This window comes from Eucyclogobius newberryi, unplaced genomic scaffold, assembly GCF_026437365.1.
Source record: "Eucyclogobius newberryi isolate DKJ021-1_F unplaced genomic scaffold, fEucNew1.0.hap1 SCAF_7, whole genome shotgun sequence".
Classification (NCBI taxonomy): Eukaryota; Metazoa; Chordata; class Actinopteri; order Gobiiformes; family Gobiidae; genus Eucyclogobius; species Eucyclogobius newberryi.
Genome location: NW_027316389.1, coordinates 34002090 through 34021154, shown reverse-complemented (window position 1 = coordinate 34021154; position 19065 = coordinate 34002090). Strand labels below are relative to the sequence as shown.

At 39.3% G+C, this 19065-nt stretch overlaps 1 protein-coding gene across 1 annotated transcript in view; it reads right to left on the bottom strand.

The window, feature by feature from the left end:
• The window catches only part of sema3e (sema domain, immunoglobulin domain (Ig), short basic domain, secreted, (semaphorin) 3E), a 59637-nt gene extending 40831 nt beyond the window's left edge, over positions 1 to 18806 (bottom strand). The window contains exon 1 of the mRNA XM_072434906.1: positions 18030 to 18806. Coding sequence (XP_072291007.1) covers positions 18030 to 18159 — 130 coding nt within the window. The 5' untranslated portion in view covers positions 18160 to 18806. The remainder of the gene's footprint in view (positions 1 to 18029) is intronic.
• Positions 18807 to 19065: the final 259 nt, after the last annotated feature.

Here is a 19065-nt window from a genome sequence, read left to right as displayed (position 1 = left end):
ATTAGGATCGCGGCGCAGACAGGAGACTGTTTGTTTGAGCGGCATTAGCCCTCACTCAGACGCTGCTGGGTGGCACAGGCCAGAACCCCGACATGTTTCCTGTAATTACCTTATCCACTCCATGGGATTTCTTTCTCTGTCTCTCATTGTGTTTGTTAAAAGTCCGACATTCAAGCTGTGTGCACGCTTTTAACTACGTTTTGGGCTGCTTTACATTTTGTATTAAATGCTGATTACCTTTGAGCTGCAACACGGTATTTAAAACCAACTGATGCTCTTTTCTGGAACAACCATGTGGAAAGACAAATCCCGTGGTCATGGAGAAGATTTCGGTGTGTTTGAGAAGGGTTAAATCACTGGCATATTGTGTGTGGACGTAGGCATCATTAGCAGTATCTCTTTGCTGTACTAAAGCAGTATAAAAGCTCCCATGATGCATTGTGCGGTCCCTTTAGAGATGATTAAACCCCGTCTTCAGTCTTGTGGTTGTCAGCAGTGTTTTCTGAGTATGAGAAAACACATAAAGTTTGTCACGTCGCTGTAACTGATGTGTTTGCTTTGGTGTGGTAAAGTTGCGGCAAAGGTTAAACATCCAGACATATTCCACGGTTCTTTTGAAATGACCCTGGCGTTCCACAGGTCAGGTGAAAAATAGTTTCTTGAAAGTGTTTGCTCAGAGGCCTTGTGCAGGTGGGACACAGCGGGGGCCCCGAGCATGTGGAGATGGAACAGATGAGAGAGCCTTCTGTTCACATGAAGGAGCCTCCACTGGCAGAACGCCTCTGGTCAGTGACATTCAGAAAAGCACTGCCTTATTATGATGAGTATGAATGAGGATACAACTTCAGCAAAACATAAAATAAACCGCCTCAAATATAGACCTTAAATGTAGGTCTTAATAGTTTGAATCATCATTTATAAGATTTTAAGATGGCAAATCTCTAGATCTAGCCCGACCAATCAAGAAACATAGGAACGTTTGCTATATAATCCAAAAACATGTAGTTCCAGCCCTGTTCTTATACTTAATATTCATTTATATATTAATAGGACGAATATTAGGCATCATTTGTATTGTTATTGGCCTTTAAACTCGCTCTTGAGAACCGTTACTTTAACATCGCATGGAATCTGACATGCTAATGAAGCCACGCAGTTGTAATGTTCGAGATTTGACGCAGAAATGCCCAGAACGAGTCTGCAGATAGTTTATGGACAGTGCAGAAGATCTCAGAGCCGTGTCAGAGGTAGAATATAACACACACTTTGGGGGAAATCTGAGTGTCTCAGAGGGGAGAGGTGTTTCAAGATAGAAGTGACGAAACAAGCGTGAATAAAGCTAAATGAAACTCCAGGTATTTCTTATTTTTATGAGGGACCATTAAAGGGCCTATATCATGCACAATCGACTTTTCAGAGCTTTTAACCTTCGTACAGTGCTATTTGTACCTCATATATGTGCTCAGAATGTATTAGGTAAGTCAGCCATACATGTGGACTGCTGCAAAGAGTTTAAAAGTAATATTTAGCTCTGTTTTCATGTCTTAAATATAAAGTGCAGCGTCTTTCATTCATGTCAATGTTGTTTCATCTGCTTCTTTATTATTGACCAATGACAGTTTCAGTGTTGATTGTTTGATTTCTCACAGTTATATGCAGCCCTGTGAGGAAAGCGCTGCTGTGATTTCAGGCTTTACAAAAATAAATTGAATTGATACAAAGACAGCGGGGGAAGAAGGCCAACACGAAAAAATGAATATCACAAACCGCACCAACACTCAAGGACTGGACTGACATTATAATTGAAATACCAAAGATGAAACCAATTGCATTCATGTTCATTATGTTTCCTAAAGAGTTTTGTATATAAAAAAACTGAAAAAAGAAAATCTGCTGCATGTTGCGGTGAAATGCCACTAGAGTCATTTTAGATCAATACATCGGTTTTACAATAACCATAACCATCTTTAAAGAGGTATTGGGACATGTTCGGATGCTTCTATCATCATCTTTCCCAATAAAACCTGGCCTGATCATAGCTCTCGCTGACACATGCCTGTAAATGCTTTTGTCTCCTCACATCTCCGCAGGTGTATGCTAATTCTAAACATAAATCCATCTCCTTCTCCCAGCTCGTGTCATTAAACAATTTGATTCATGTGCTTTATTACCTGTGATTACAGAGTGTACGTAATGGGAATTAGCTCGTCTCCCTTGTCATTACTGCTGGGTGCCATTTCACACACGGAATCACACTCAGATCTAAAAATATGGGGATTTCCGCGTTTGGCTCGCGTCGAAAGGTCTTTTCTTCCCTGGCCATCTGCAGCCACCCGAGGGTCTTCAGCCAACAGCTGCACAGCACAAAAATGTATGAAAAATGTCTGTAATATCCTTGTGGCAGCACGGTGAAGAGTAGTTAGCAATCTGTTTGGATGGGCACTCTGATGTTCTCCCATTATGATAAAACATGCACAATAGAGTAATCCTCGAGCTAGGTACTCCTTACCATTACCTCCAATTCACACCAAAACAGTAACAGCTCACAATTTACACCAGCAATGTCAGAAATTAGGTTGGAGTTCTAATTGTTCAGCATCGGCAGAGTTTTTCAGAAGGAAACCACAAGAAATGTATCTAAAAACATGCAAGTCACGTAAACAACAAGTATCTTATCCAGACTTCCAGGAATTATTCATGATGGACTACGAAGTTTATTGTCGAAGTGGAGAAATTGAATGAATTACGACCTAAGACATACATTTTCAAGAACAAATTAAAGAACACTGATTGATTTTTTGAGCTTTTAACCATTTTCTAACATTGTTCCCTCATCAAAAACTTTAGCTTCATTCACAATTGTTTGAGGCTTTACCCTCTGAGTATCAAAAAGACTCTTTTAATTTTCCGATGTGTGATGTCATATTCTACCTATGATGTGTTTTTGGGATCATCAGCACTTTTTTAGTCCATAAATCATCTCCAAACTGAGAATTTTTGCATCAAATCACGATCATTAAAACTGCACGGCTGCATTAGCATGTCAGAGGAAAGCTAGCATTTGTTTCTCCTAAGTAATTCTCTCTGCATCCAGTAGTTGGAGCCCGAAGACAGTTAGTTGTTTTTTTGTGAAATGTGTCATATTTGTCCTTTAAACAAGCCAAATCCATGATGAGCAAATGCCGAAACGTTGAAGATAAGAATTCCTAAACAATTCAAACACAGCAGCAAAGGCTTGTTATTGCTAAAAAAGACACATTTCAGCACAATACATCAGTCCAAGTTACAGGTCAGCTCTGTGTAGAGGGGTCGCAGGTTTTCTAAGGGATTTGTTCGGTAATACAAATACACCAGATTCAATAAATATAATAGACACGATCAATGCCGTACTGTGGAACGTTCATTAGTTTATTCATTTTCTACTGCTTGTTCCCGTTGGGGGTCGTGGGTGACTGGAGCCTATCCCAGTGACTTTGGGCCTTAGGCGGGGTACAAGACAAGGATATCCCCAACCCAAAAAATATGCATAATGCACATTTAAACCAATTCAAAATGTAAAAATCTATCTCTGTTGCACATACAAAGACCATTGTCCTAGTATTCAAACCTACGAACGCATGAGTTTGCAGCCTCTCTTGAAATATGACAATAATGATCTCACTACAGTTCCATCTCGAGAGGTTTTATGCTACCCAGCAGGTTAAATCATTTTTGCCTGACAGTTCCATAAAGAAATCAATGTTAATCCAAGTAATTCCTGGTCCCTCTACAACCCACGCGCACCACAGCTGGGAAAGGCAAACTCTCTCCCTGAAGACGCACACTTTTCATCGTCTGCTGCAGGAGCGCGGTGGGGAGATGTCGGAGCAGATTCGGTAAAAGAGAATCAAAATAAACCGTGTGACGTGGCAAGTGTGTTTGGGAGCCCTGGGGAGGAGCAGGACAACAGGGCTTTTTTTGGGTATCGGACTTTTTTGTAGCGGCCATATATATATTTATGTTCGGGTCAGGTTTAGGGATGGGATGTCAAAGAAACTGTTGACAGCTTTGAATCTCAGGGGGCTATTAGAGGCTCTGGCAAAATAATGTCCTTACAATTACATCACTGGGCTGCACGGGATAATTTCAGGATAATAAAGTATAATGTCAGTATTGATGTGTTATGATGAGGTCGATCACGGTTTGCCAAAAAGACTAGTTAGATTCAAAGTGTAGAACTCAAAGCGTAGTTGCCGATGCTGCGTGTGTACATTTAACGTTAGCATTTGTTTGTTGGAAAAGAGATAGAAAAATAGTGGCGTTTTGGCGATTTGTTATCAAGCTTGAACATGTCGAGCTTCTGTGTTTTGCGGTGGTTCGATTGCTCCTCGTGCAGCCGGGCGCGGTGTCGAAAGTTCGAATCCCGTCTCCGAGGATTCACTGCATGTCCTCCCTTCTTTCTCATCCCCATTTCAGGCTCAGCTGTCCTGTCTAATGAAGCCTACAGGCCAAAAAATCGATAAAAAAAAGAAAGTGTTGAGCTTCCACTGTTGCCCTGTGTTCACTACTGCCCCTAGTGGTCAGCACATCAAGGAGCTCTGGCCAGACGGACCGCAAACGAACCAAATAACAGATGGAAGCCTTCATGCATATCTATACGCGTTTCCAATATAGAACATAGATACATTTTTCATTACATTTTTAATCGTGGAGAAAAGAGACTGGCACATCCATCCTAAAGTAATGTAAAAATGACAACAAAAATGACACAAAAGTTTATCCACACAACTTGTCAGCTTCAGCATTTAAATTATATATTCAACTGATATCAATTACACAAGCTCACAACCCAAAGCTCACAAACCCCCATTTTTGAAACCGCTGTAATGAATATATCCTGCACAATGTAAGAATTTAGACTATAACTAAAATGTGTATTGAAATTGAAAACTTGAATGAAAACAAATCTTATTCTGAAAAAGAAAACACAGCACCTGGCGCCAATTCATGAGTAAACCAATAACATGGGTTTAAAGCGTAACATGAAATATATGAAGAACATACTGCAGACGCACACCAGAGACCATGCAGTGTGCAATATGAAAGACACGTCAAGAGCCCTAGACGCATCGTGGCACACACAGAGTCATATTTCCATTTAAATATGTCTGCGTTTACATCCAGAGTAATGGGATTTGCACTGGAACCAAGTGAATTATGGGAGGCCAGTGGAGTGAAGGGTGTGTTCTGTGAGTCTGTCCTGACCCGGAGCTATGGGACACTGTTCAGCACACTTACAACCTTATAGTGTGTCGGCGCGTACGGCTGCACACTGCAAAAAAACATTTACTGTGGTTGTGTCCTTGGGCAAGACGCTTCACACACTTTGTCTGCGTGTGAGTGTGTAAGGGTTATCGGCGGTGGTAGGAAGCCAATTTTCTGTCAGTCAGCCCCAGGGAGAGGGCTGAATACGCATTTGCAGTATTTGTTTCATTTAATTAACATAATACAACATGAGGCATATCAGTGACAAACGTGTAATTTGTCATGGTTCTTCACATAAAGAGTATATTCTTAAAGATTATAAAGCACGGAAATGGTGAAAAAAGGTGTTGGTGGTGTGCTTCAATAGAGCATATGAGCTGTGCTATTTATTGATTTATTGATTTGGCCCTCAGAGGCAACCGTTGTTGTGATTTTGGGCGTTACAAAAATACATTTAATTGAAATTGAATTGATTTGTTCTCCAGTATTTATTTAAAACCTCAATCTAGTATTTAATTCATCACATCTGATCTTTTTTGCTCAGAAATTAAAAACACAAAATCTCTCTAACCACATGTGCTCTGACATCTCCACGGTGTCCCTCCACCAGAAAAGCTTCATAGTGCACCTTTAAGATTGAGACTTGATTCAGGACCCTGAGAGTGAGCCCACCATCAGCTCCCTCCTCAAGAAGGCCATAAAGAGGATGTATTTGCATTGATAAAGCCTTGTTTACTTCACAATGATGCTATGAAACATCATTTTTCAATTTTTCAAACAAGATAATTACATTTTAAAAACTAAATTATAGCTCTGATACTAGTTGTGATATATATATATATATATATATATATATATATATATATATATATATATATATATATATATATATATATATATATATATATATATATATATATATATATTAACCTTTATTTAATCAGGTGAAAACCCATTGAACCCAAGAACTGACTTTGGGAATTGACTTTCTCTAGCTACTGCACTACATACAGAATGACATATGTGAGATGAACTAAACCTAGCTTTGCTCCAACATGCTAATGCAGCCACACAGTTGTAATGATCATGACAAAATCACTACAGACGTTATCTCAAAGGGGGATTTGACGGCAGGAAATGCTTGGAACAAGTCTGGCCATGAATTACGGACTTAAAAACAGCGCGGAAGATCTCAAAGTTCTAACTATGATGTCACAAGTCAAGGGAAATCCAGAAAGTGTTTTTGAAGCTCAGAGGGAGAGGTCCTTCTAACCAGGATTTATCAAGCTATGGTAAATTAAGCTAAATATAACTCCAGCAAACAATATGGTTTAAACTACATTGCTACAAAGTCAAACTTGCATAACACGTGTCCTTTAAGAGGCCAAAGCTGAATAACAGAGTCTATTCCATGTCACTCTGATACCGTCTTTTTTGCAGTGTACGTCCGTTGTGTGACTCACGGGGCCAAATGCAAGCCATATGCATGGTTCCGGAGGGAATAGGGACAGAGCTGTAATAAAGAGCCATAAAGGTGAACGGTACAAGTTTAATCACATTTACACATGAAGCCGATGTCAGCCATGTTATAGTGGACATACAATAATAACAGTGTCCCATTGATAAAGTATCCAATAACACGTAACTGAGTTGAAGCCTCATTCTTACATGAGACGTACGGTCATATCCGTTGAATAATTGCCATATCAAATCACAAATGTAATAATGGCTCAGTGAATGTTTGTATTTCTACATTAGGAACAGTATTGTTTTTCCCACACAGGACACATGCTGTTGAGTATATTTACATTGCAGCTCATGTTTTAGAACTTAAAATAGCACTGTATATGGAAAGCATACATTATCAATCAGGCATTCCCTCATCAGGTGTTAGCTCTCCATCTACTGGCAGACGCAAACGGAATTACCATGAGGAATCAAACAGATGCAAGTATGTAATGAATGTGATTTGAGGCAGAAATTCTCAGAACAAGGGCTAGGATTTATGCACTAAAAGCTGTGGAGAGGGACTCCCGGACCTCCACATTTGACCTCGTAAATCTGGTCAATTTAAAAGGCCTGGAGAAGGAACGGAGAAGACAGGCTTAGCTCTTATCAAACTGGATTAACGAAACAAGTGTGAGACGAAAAAAATCTAAATAATAATAACACAACTCCATGTTTTGATGAGCGAATAATGTTATAACACAATTTTGCATAATAACTTCATTTTACTGGACGAAAACAGTAAGAGGTGTAAACTTGGAGTGAAACATGCTTTTCATTTGCGCTGCGCTCACTCTGCACCCTGTACTTGTAAGTTACACAGTTGCCCTGAGGGAGACTGACGGACAAGCATTTCAAACACGTTCATACACAGGCAAGGTGTGTCAATCAGGACCGTATATCCCAATATCAGGACTAAACCAAGGCCAAACCCAGACTAAAGGGGAACTCACGTTTCCGGTCGAGGGTTCACCACCGGCTTCTTTCCATGGAGATGTTTTAGCTTTACCTGGAATGTTCTAAAGCGAAGTTAAGGTTTACTCTTAATCCCTCATGGAGACAAAGTATGGAGAGGATATGCCAAATGCCGTCCTGTAGAACATTCTGAGCAAAGCAATGCAATCTTCATGGAGGCAAAGAGGCGTGTACCCCCAGGACCACCAGGTGAGAACAAAACTGGATAAATCAGGCACATCTGTTTCTGAATCTGGATAAAACTGTCTGGATTTCACACAGTCAGATCCATCGGTTGCAGTTGCAGAACATAAAAAATGGTCAAAAACTGTAAATATTTAGGGGTAATTATCAATTCTAAAATCACGTTTAAATCACAAGTAGGAAAAGTGAAAAATTACATAACATTTAACCTGGCCACCTTCAGACAAATTCAAATGATTTAACCAGAGAAGCTGCTAAAACAAACTTCAGTGCATTGATTATGTCTCTATTCGATATTGTTTGACAAGCTGGACTCAAACATCTAAAACAACGCTGTCATATTCACTCAAAATGTAACTATTCAAGTCAGGAAAATATTGTTAACTTTCACACTATTGTTCTTGTGTATGAAATTATGTAAAAACTGTTTAAAATGTGTGTGTATTTTTTTCCCTCCGTGTTACATTTCCTGTTGTTGCTGTCTTGTCATGTGTTTGCTAACTGCTAACAAATAAGTCATGATAATAAATCAAATAAACAAATTACTACTCTCCCTGAGTACTAGTGTTCAACCTAATGTTTAACACTTCTGCCTTTTAATGAAGAGTTTTTCTATGGCTTATGCAGCGAGCAACTCCCTCAAAAGAAGAGTGACTACGTTAGTGAGGTTCAATAGAAGCTTTAACCAGACATGTACTATAGTCTACTAAATCCATCTCTTATACTGTAATTTTTACTCAATTCAGCCTCTGGGAAGCAGACGGATTTGAGCGTAATTCCTCTGGCTTTAAGAACCGCTCTGCGCAAAGCTTTACGTGAAAATGCAGTTTCCATATGTCAGCGTGATGGAAAGAGACGGCGGCGGCGGCGCACAAGTTTCAGAACGAGCGCTTCGTATAGACCACAGCTTATGCACAGGGTAGAATCTCTATCAACGACTGGGGTCCTAATCCACAGTTTCCTTCCTAGTGGATAAAGAGACCACCCACTCAATATGGAAATACACAAGCGGTTCAAAATATCATGACTAAATCGATCATCTATCATTTCTTCTCATGTAATGTACAAACTGAAACTATATTTGAGTTTAGAGCACACACAGGAGTTATTAAAAGCGCTCTACTTGATTTGTACAGTCTTAAAAACGTGTTTGCAGTTGTCCACATGTATTCCTCACTCTGCTATTGTTTCCTTCCGTGATGTTGGCAGACGCACGCCCCCTGTAGGAAGAAAGCAAGTGCAGCAGGCGAGCTCGAGGTCCGTTTTGGATGTTATTTGCCGTTTTATAGCTGATATTTCTGCTGATTTTGTTTTATATAATAGAGCATGTCACCTAGACTTTATCTCTGGAACTGTGCCCAAAACAGATAGAAGAAGCGTGGAACTGTGAGGACATGTTCTGCCTGAAAACACGTCAGACTCGGACATAACTTGCGACATTTATGTGACGTCGAGCGCCGCCATTGTTATCGATAAAGCATCATTAACAAACAAATCGTTATGTTTGAAATACTGACATTTAGTTCTACGCAAGCACAGCAATTACGTAGACCTAACTCTACTGAAAATGCTGTTGCTGTTACACCCACTCCTATACCTTTCACACAGGGTTCACACTGTTAACCATCTTCCATATCCTTTTATATTCTTCATACTGCCGTCTTTACAGATCTGTGTTCTTCACCAACCGCAACAAAGGTCACAACGGATATTGGAGTTTCACCAGCAGCTGCCTTCCCCGCGAGACCTTTTTATTCATGATATCGAGAGCGTGCGCACTACACAATGGACGAGCCGGGTGTGCGTACAACGGACAAATGAGAAAGGATGGAGAAGCTAGGACGTAGGAAAGGAAGCAAGGCAGGCAATGCATCTACATCCCCGTTGACCCGGTTGTGTGATTCATACGTACCCACAGCCCGACATGATAAAATAACTCCACCATGGCGAGCATCCAAGACAGTAAAGGTTAATTATAGATAAGTATACACGGTAGAAGAAAATTAATGGATATAAAAAAAACACATTTAATTTCAGACAAACAGTTCTTCGTGCAACATTGGCAATCCCCGTCGCAAATAAGTCACCTGCAACCGCACCGTTTCAAGGTTAAAAGCATTTTACTTTTTTTTCTCTTCTGTCTGTCTGAAGAAACTTGTCGAATTATAGTCCCGCCGCGAGTGTGGGCTGGTTCCAATAACGCTAATTGCTAGCTTGGAGTTTACAACGCGATGCACCTAAACCCTCCTACCGTTCAAGATGCTATTCACTTTGTGTGAGATGAGTTTAGTCTACGGTCTGCAGAAAAACATGTATTTATGTAAGCTAGCTTGTACAGTGCGAGTCCATTAGCGTCGACACAGAGGACGTGATGGATAGTTACATGTGTAAAATAAACACGGCATTGCCGGTCGAGCTGAGGGAATCTCTGTCAGGTTCTGTTGACTGCAGGAGTCCTCATGCATGAAACACGTCAGACATGTTTGAACTCAAGTCACTCAAGCTTTTTGTGCCAAGATGCTCCTTCATTAACGAAACAATGGCATTCCTTCTTCAAGCTGACGTGGTGAAAATGTACTTGATCATCCGCTGTCACACAGATTCTAAATATTGTTTCAGAATAATAGAAGTTAAAGTGCAGGTTGGACTTACTAACCTAACTCATTGAGCTAAAATGTAGTTAATATAAATAGGGTTTGAATCTTGCTAAAAAATATCAAACATTTTTTAGGTTTACAATTTCACTCACTGTTTGTAATTTATTTATTTTATTTATTTATTTAAGGACATAACATTTACATTGGACAAACCAGATGCAATGTTTTAAGTGTATATAGCAGAAAATGCTAATTCTCAACACCTGTCCATTTGGCCAATTCAGAGTTGCCAATTCTACCTAACACATGCATGTCTTTGGGAGGAGCCAGAGAGAACCCACGGTAACACGGGGAGAACATGCAGACTCCACCCAGAGAGATCATGTGATGTTGGTCTGGTCCGGGAATTGAACCCATGATCTCCTTTTGGGAGGCAAGAGCGCTAACCGCCTTTGCCACCGTGCAATTAATGACATCACACCAGGAAATTACCCAGTAAACACTCGGCAACTCCCTTTTTTCTTTTAGAAATAAAAATGTATGAGAGTGACTTTATTTTGTTGAAGTAATGTTTAGAAAGTCAACAAAATATATTTATTTGTGTAAATTATGCATAAACTTTAACTGGTGTGATGTCACTTCCTGTCATTTTCTACAGATTTTATAGGGTTTTCTCCACAAATACCTACTTGATTGGTGTAAAACTATGATTTTTATGTACAACAGGTATAAATACACCAAATAATGTATGTGGAAAATTATAACATAACATAAGTCAAAACTGACACATGCCCACCCATGCTGCAAAAACATTGTCTAAAGTAGATTTTATTTTATGTTAAAACATTTGCTGACTTATATGTGGTAGTTTATTAGTATTAATATGGTAGTCAGGGTTAATATCAGGAGCTAGCGGTGTCAGGTTACACGTATTACTTTGTACTTTATGAGGATGGTACATTGAATTAAAGGTCGTGTACAATAAAGTTTGACCAAATCTTACAGTAAAAATAATAATAAGGATTTGATTTAGTTTTCAGGGCTACTTTCAACATGATCTTACTGTAAGAAATGTGATTATCTGCATAAGTCTGGTGAAAGTGTATGGATAAAAAAAAAGAAAGAGCACTTCTAACTAATCCCAAGGTGGAACCCATCATTTAAGCTCTGGTTAGGGAAACTCACCAAATATTCAATTCAATTATATATATTTTTATATCCAACCTTTGATCTTTTTTTTTTATTTTTTTGAAATATATTTTATAACATTTGGGTGGGTGCCCCCTGTAAACGTCACCATAACATACCACTGTGTCGGCCCATACTGACGGCCCCAACTATGAAGAACTGCAGATCAATTTCAAGTCACTTTAGCATATGTCTCCATTAAGTTAAGTTTGTTTCTGGGGACAGTTTCTGAGGACAAACGTGTTCCATAAAAGACATTAGGTTTTATTTCACCATCTTGCAGGCCGTTCCTAATGACTAAGTGACTATTTAAAGGGAAGACACTGATTTTACAGAAGCATTAAAAATGCAGTGACAGTGGCAGCAGGGCCATTCTCCAGCCTGCTGTGCCTCTGACGCACACTGGCCTCATTAGTGCCACAAATTATGGCCGTCCTCAAAGAAAAGGCAAGTCTCATGTGCCCAAAGCTACAGGAATAGCACAAACTTCACTTCTGCCAATGCAGGGGGTATTTCAACTGTAAAAAAGGAGTACAGTTATCTACATGAAGCATGCACAGATGTAATGTAATGTTCTTTTCTATGTTTTAGTATTGATATCGCACAACTATTTATCATATTAATCAAATTTATGAAAAACAAAATAGAAACCATGTTTTCTTATGCAGTTAATGTTATAAAAGTTTTGCCACATACACACTTATAATGTGAGTGAAATAGGAGATAGTTGAAAATGTAAATACTACTTGAAAACACAAGTCAATCAAAAGTAGGCCTGTGACATTTATAATATAATAATAATATACTTCTTTTTCAAGCAAGTAAATGAGTACAAATAAGAGAGTAAGTATACATGTCATCAAAACATAAATGTAATTGGCACATTCAAGAAAGAATTTGGTTTGTTATTTATGCCTGAAAAAAGTGTTTTGAATCCGTCCACTGTCTTAAATGAAGGGATTTTTTTTTAGCTTCCTTTCAACTAGAAAACGTAATAAATAAATAATGCATTCAGTTATATCTAGTACATCTAGAACAGAAAAAAAAACACATTGTAAAGCATCATGGCGTAACTTGCTCGTTGGAATCCCGCTCTCAACATAAACAAGAGTCAGGTTTGTGAAGACTGAAACCCGCTCGCAGTAAGGACGCATGCTCTACGTTTTTAGCGCAATAAAACATCAACGATGAAAAAGACATGTGTTTTATTTTTTGGCTAGCTTTAAAGACTCTTTACCTGATGTCTTTTAATGTGAAAAACAGAACCATTTCATAATAAACTCTTTGCAGCTGTCCACATGTACCGCTCACGTCCCGAAGGCATTCTGGGCATCCCAAATATTCACCATGATGAGGCCAAAGTGAGTTTTGCCATCAAGGTAAAGCTAACAAACATTAGCATGCTAACGCTATACTTTTACAATATACTGGGGCATAACAGATTTATTTTATTTATAACACAGGTACTTTAAGGTTAGGTGACATCCAAAAACATACACTTCCAAATCTTTAAAACCAATCAATCAATCAATCAATCAATCAATAATAAAGCTTTTGCTGCTTTGACTTCTAGGAGTCATTTTTATTTTATTAGTTCAATTTTTTACTCAAAAGACATATTCATTTGTGACTGAAGTGAGCAATTTTGTGGCAGTTTTTAATCAGTGAAACAACATGAATCCAAATGTCTGATCAAACGACACCGAAGAAGTAGAATTGATTGTAAATGTATCTCACTCCTCCGCGGTCTTATGTCATGACTCCACACAATCTCGATGTGTTTTGCGTTGACGGACCGTGGAAACCATAGATTACCTTTAATTCTCCCCCTAAGACTTTGATTGCAACCCTATACTCCGAGGGCTTAACGTAACGACCTTTTGGAGAAAATGAGAGGTGTGTGCAAACCAAACGGATGAAAGTGAATTTATGTACATTTATGGAGAAAAAAAAAAGTCTTCAGCGGTGCAGAAGTCTAGACAGGAAGATAAAATATGAGGAGGAATAATCCGACAGAGAAAAGTGTGGTGTGGTTTGTCGAAGGGGTCGTCCTTGAACCATGTGACGGGGGCCCCAAAGGAATTGATTCTCAGAAAACCCATTTTATTTAGATAGTATTGATCGCACGCTTATCTGCTTATAGTAGCTTATCGCGTATAGCTGGGAATGCCATTGTATTATGGGAGCCATTTGAGTCCTTGTTTTGACCCATTTTACGTTTAGTCAATTTGTTCCTGATTTATCCTGCTTTAGACACGGTTTAGTCCTGGATTAAATTTACATTTTGCCCCGACAGTCCATCTTTGTAGGCGCCATCATGGTTTAATTCTAATTTAGTCATTTTAGTCATGGTTCAGTCGTGTTTTAGACATGGTTTATGTTGGTTCATGGTTCTAGTTTGGTGTAGACTTTCAGCAATACAGAGCTCCATCATTTTAAGACCATTTTAGTCCTATTTAAGACCCACATTATACCTGGTCTAGAACTGATTTACTACATTTAGTTCCTGATGTCTTCTGCTTTAGGCTAGATTTCAACCTAGTTAAGTCCTGGTCTGACTTTGAATGATCTTTGGCTGCTTTATGTGGTTTGGTCCAAGTTTAGCCTTGGTTGGTCTGGATTAAAATAAATTATATGCAAAATGTACTTTTTTAACTTTGAACCACGATTTAACATTCTTCGGTCATAAAAAAACATACCTTGAGTTGTATTAAGCTTCATTCACTCATTGATCCTGTTAGAAGGTCTTCACTGCTCCTCTGACCCTCACAAAAATACTTGGTTTCAAATTTCCCAGATTTGTGATGTCATAGGTAGAGATCCAAATGTTTCCTGTGCTTTTTTGTAAATCATCCTCAGACTTGTTCTGAGAGTTTCTGCCATCAAATCATATTAATTATGTCAGGGGCAAGCTAGCTTTTGTTTATGGCCCACCGTACTTCCCTTTGCTACCAGTAGATGCAGTGCTAGCACCAATCCTGATGAGGGAACACCTTACGAAGAGAGGCTCATGTGAGGTTTTCAATACATGCTTTATTTATTTCAGTTCTAAAACATGAGATGCCAGAACAAAAGCATATTTAAAGGCTTATAACAATAATGTGAATAATGCATTAAATAGTCATAGTGATACATTTCAAAATCCTGAGACCTCCATGCTGAATAAGGCCTTATAACCTAGCATGTGTAAACTTTATTTATATAGCATTGATCCTGCTCTTATCAGTCTGCCGTACACAGACTGGTTAAAAATATTCCAGATTTTATGATTGCCCGTCTCCCATTACGTACTCCAAAAGAATCTCGCTTCCTTCCCTGTGTGATACCAGATGTTATTAAGATATTTCAGTCCTCGGGGTGCATAGTTCTAACCACATCCTTGGCTGTCAAAAATCGACTGTGTTCATGTCATTGGGGTTTTGAAGAGTTCACACTTTTGTGCTCCCTGCACACGAGCGGTTTGGGCCAGGAGAAGGGCGTGTGCGAGAAATGCCCTGGCAGAGCCCATGAGGCATACATTAGGCTTAGATGTTTTTCATTCCATAATGATAGGATCCAACTGGAGCCTTTTCCGACAGAGATGTGCTAGCCAGAACACGCTTGAAACAAAGATAGAGAGAAAGGTGTGCGAGTCCGCTTCTGCAGTGCAAGAAATATCATCGCCAATTATTTCAGATGAAAATTTTAAATCTCACTGGAATTTGAATAATTGCTTGGTGTGCATCATGAGAGAGAGGAGAATTTGAATGAGCCTAGTGACCAGGAAAAACATAAAAGAGATTGTCTGGACTATCACCTGATGACAACATGAATTTTTCAAGTTGAAAACAAAATACAAACTGAAGATGAATAACGTGATAAAATCTGCTCTCAAGAAGCTTTTATTGGTTGTTTTACATTCTCTTGTACAGTGTTTGCATATAGCTTGACGTTAGTGTGGTGAAAATTAACAGAGGATAAGGCCAAAGCAGGTAAAACATTAATTCATTAGCCAAATTAAACGTAGCCACTTGTGCTAAAGGAGGTGAGAGATATCGGTAGATATCTGTCTGTCTGAGATGTGAGCTAACACAAAGAATGAATGAGTTTATTGACACGAGGGATCAATATTGTCAATAGTAATAAGAGGAGACAAAGATAGACATGTCCTGTTCAAGGTTGTTCTCAAAAGGGCTGCTGCTAATGGAGAATCCAACACTTCATCGTAGATACAGATTTGTCTTATACAGATTTGCACTGGTCAGAGCTATTTGAGAATTGAAATAAAGCAAGTGTTTTGACCATTAACAAAGTAGATACATTTACAGTTTGAAGATTAAGTTTACGGGAACGATTTTGCCTCAAAAATTTGACTCCTCAATCAAGTTTTACCTACTTAGTTTTAAATATATATAATTTCTAAACCATTGCACATTAGAACATTGGATAATTTGTTGCATAAAAAAATCAATTTTCAGTACGTGCATTCTGTAAATTTGCTCAGAACATTTTATGGAATTTCTAATTAGATGTTATATTAATCTACAAACAATTAGACCATTTGATGAGAATTATAACAGAACTTGCCAATCTCTTTAGAATAGAGTATAAAAGTGAAATGTCACGGGTTAAATGTGTTAAATTAAGCTCTAAAATGTACACCACTTCTGTCTATCCTGTTGACAATAGCCATGCAGCTAATTTGCCTTCTCAAAATGCTTTCTGTGTTCAGCAGGGGACATCCAACTAAATCAAGTATTACATTTTCGATTGAACTTTGCACAAACCACCCTTAAACCCTTTACCCGTCTGTGCAGTGATAACATACCTCATCAAATGTCTGGAAAAATAAGTCACGCATTCACTTGTCCTCTTTTATCAACTGGATTATCTGACAGGCACCCATGCTTTTATAAGTTATTGACCATTCAAATTCCACACCTATATCCAAGCATGACTAACAGGCTTATGGGGAATTGTCAACCTACTGTTGCCATAGAGATCAAAGAAACAGTGAGGGAAAAAAGCGATGTTTACTCAAGACAGTATCTCTAAGCTCTATCACGTTTGTTTGCCAGATAAGAGCCGATGGACGAAGCAGTAACTACGCATCCGTATTTTCATCACAAACAACTCCTCACGTGCACAGTTGAATTCCCAGGCCTTAAAAAAGCACAGAGTTGCCTGGTGCTATGATATGAGAGAAAGCCACATTGTAGATTCTCAGCCAGCATGGCAAAAATATCCAAACAAACTTGGCGGACTCCAGCAGAGAACTCAGGCTCTCTCAACACAAAGCACAGGCCATTGCGTTTTATGTCATGCATGTGGGTCGTTATTCATGCCCAGTTTAAGTGTCTGATTATAACCTGCGTTTTATTGCTCATAAACAGTGATTTTAGTATTTCAATTCGCTTGTTTCAAACAGTGTTAGTTTTCAGCTATTAAATGCTAACTTAAAAAAGGATTGAAAGGCCATTCTAAGCAGACCTTTGATCCACTTCGTCTCTATTTTATTTTGTTAAAATGTGTTGCTTTTACAGAGAATTCTTTGTGATGGAAAGTTACTCCCACATTCTGCTCTGGGGCAGAAGTAACTGCCGATCTGTGCCAACGGCCAGAAGACGACCAGAAAACATCCACATTCAGATTAAGGCGAGACACGACAGGTAATATCCTCAAATGTTTGTTTTTTGATCAGTTTGCTCGCTCAACAAAATGAACCCACTCACATCCATAGATTTTTCTAGAACATTGTGCCATGTGTGACATCTAATTCTAAGCCTGATTCATTCAAGAAATATGTTTAAGCCAATTTTCAATCAGATCTAGTTTAATCAAAAATAAAACATCCCCTCTGTATTTAAAAAAAAGAAATAATTGAATATGACAACAAAATTAGATAAACCTGTCTTTATAAATTCTTGATATTTAATTGTCTCAAATAGGTGCGATTTTGGCAGTTTTTCCCCTTCTATATGAAAACCTTACATGATGAAAAAGGTTTAATAAATAACTAAAGGAGTAGATTAGTATTAATGTGCATTTTCAAAGGATCTACACTGGGAATGTTTTAGTAAATGTCAGATATATTTCCTGAATGAACCAGTGTTATTTACGTGGACAAAGTTAATCCGAACTTTGAGCTTGTTGGACCCGTATCTGTCTTTGATTCTCTTAAACCGTGAGACCAGTTTTGGCATAGCCTTTACCACAAGTCACCAGACTGTTTTTGCTTCTTTTTTGCACCGTCCGGACAACATTTCACTTCAAACACTTTGATCCACCGATAATGCACGGCTGGTTTTCTGCTTGCCTTTCCGCATTTGCACTTGAACTCAAATAGACTGCACTTACCTTTATGTGACAGTCGTATCCTGGGGTAGATACTGTGAGAGGCTGAGTGCGCTGTCCTCAACATAACCATATACAGCAGCACAAACCCCACCAGAGCGCTCCTTCTACTCTCTGCCATTCTCCTCCACATCAAAAGCCCGCACAAAAGTCTTTGAAAGGCAAATCAATTCTCCTCCTCTTCTCTCAGCAATAAGCATCCATATTTTTAGATCCGCACAATTAGCCTGAGATGTCTCTATACAGCGTCTCTTGCTTGTTCCCCTATAGCAGCCTGCGGAATCAAGCGCATCCACCCACCACCACCACCTAGAGACAACCGTTATCCTCGCTTGTTGCTTTTCTCTTTTAGTCCAGTTGTTGCGATGCCGAACGGTTCGCCATCCGCCGTCTTCAGTGTTTCTGTTTCCGAGGCGAGGGAATCAATCGTTCAAACTATTCATTTCTAAGAGTCCCGTCCAAGTTCTTCAACGGAACGGTTTCCAGTTCGGAGCTTCAATCCTTTGCTTCACGGGCAGGAGACAGGTAGGTGGAGATTGCCTCGTGCCTGGCGTGTGAAAAAAAAAGTCAAGCGCTTTCCAAAAACTCTGCGCACGCTTCATCCGTCCGATCTGCAAAGAGCGCCAAGCAAGCAGACTCTACGGAATCCACCTGCCAATCAAAAGGAGAGGTGCTGGTGTCAGGTTTTTTATGCGGGTGAAAGTGTTGCTCCTACGTCTAGATGCGTGTTGCGGAGAGCTTGGAGAGTGCAGAGTCTGTGAACGCAGCCTGCCTCTCCCCCGTTTGGCTGTCACACACTCTTAACAGACCACCCCTTGCTAACGGAGCCCTCCCTCCTTCTCCTCCTCCTCCTCCCGCACCCTCTCCCACCTCCAGAGACATTAACGTGGACGGCAGCCAAGGTTTCGCGGGGAAGGCTCTTTTCCTCCGTCCGTGACACTTCTTCCATTTCCAGCCCTGCGTCGTGTTTGTGTGCGGATTTCACGTTATTGCTGTTTCCATGGAGTTCACTGTCAAGGTTTTTTTTTTTTTTTTTTTT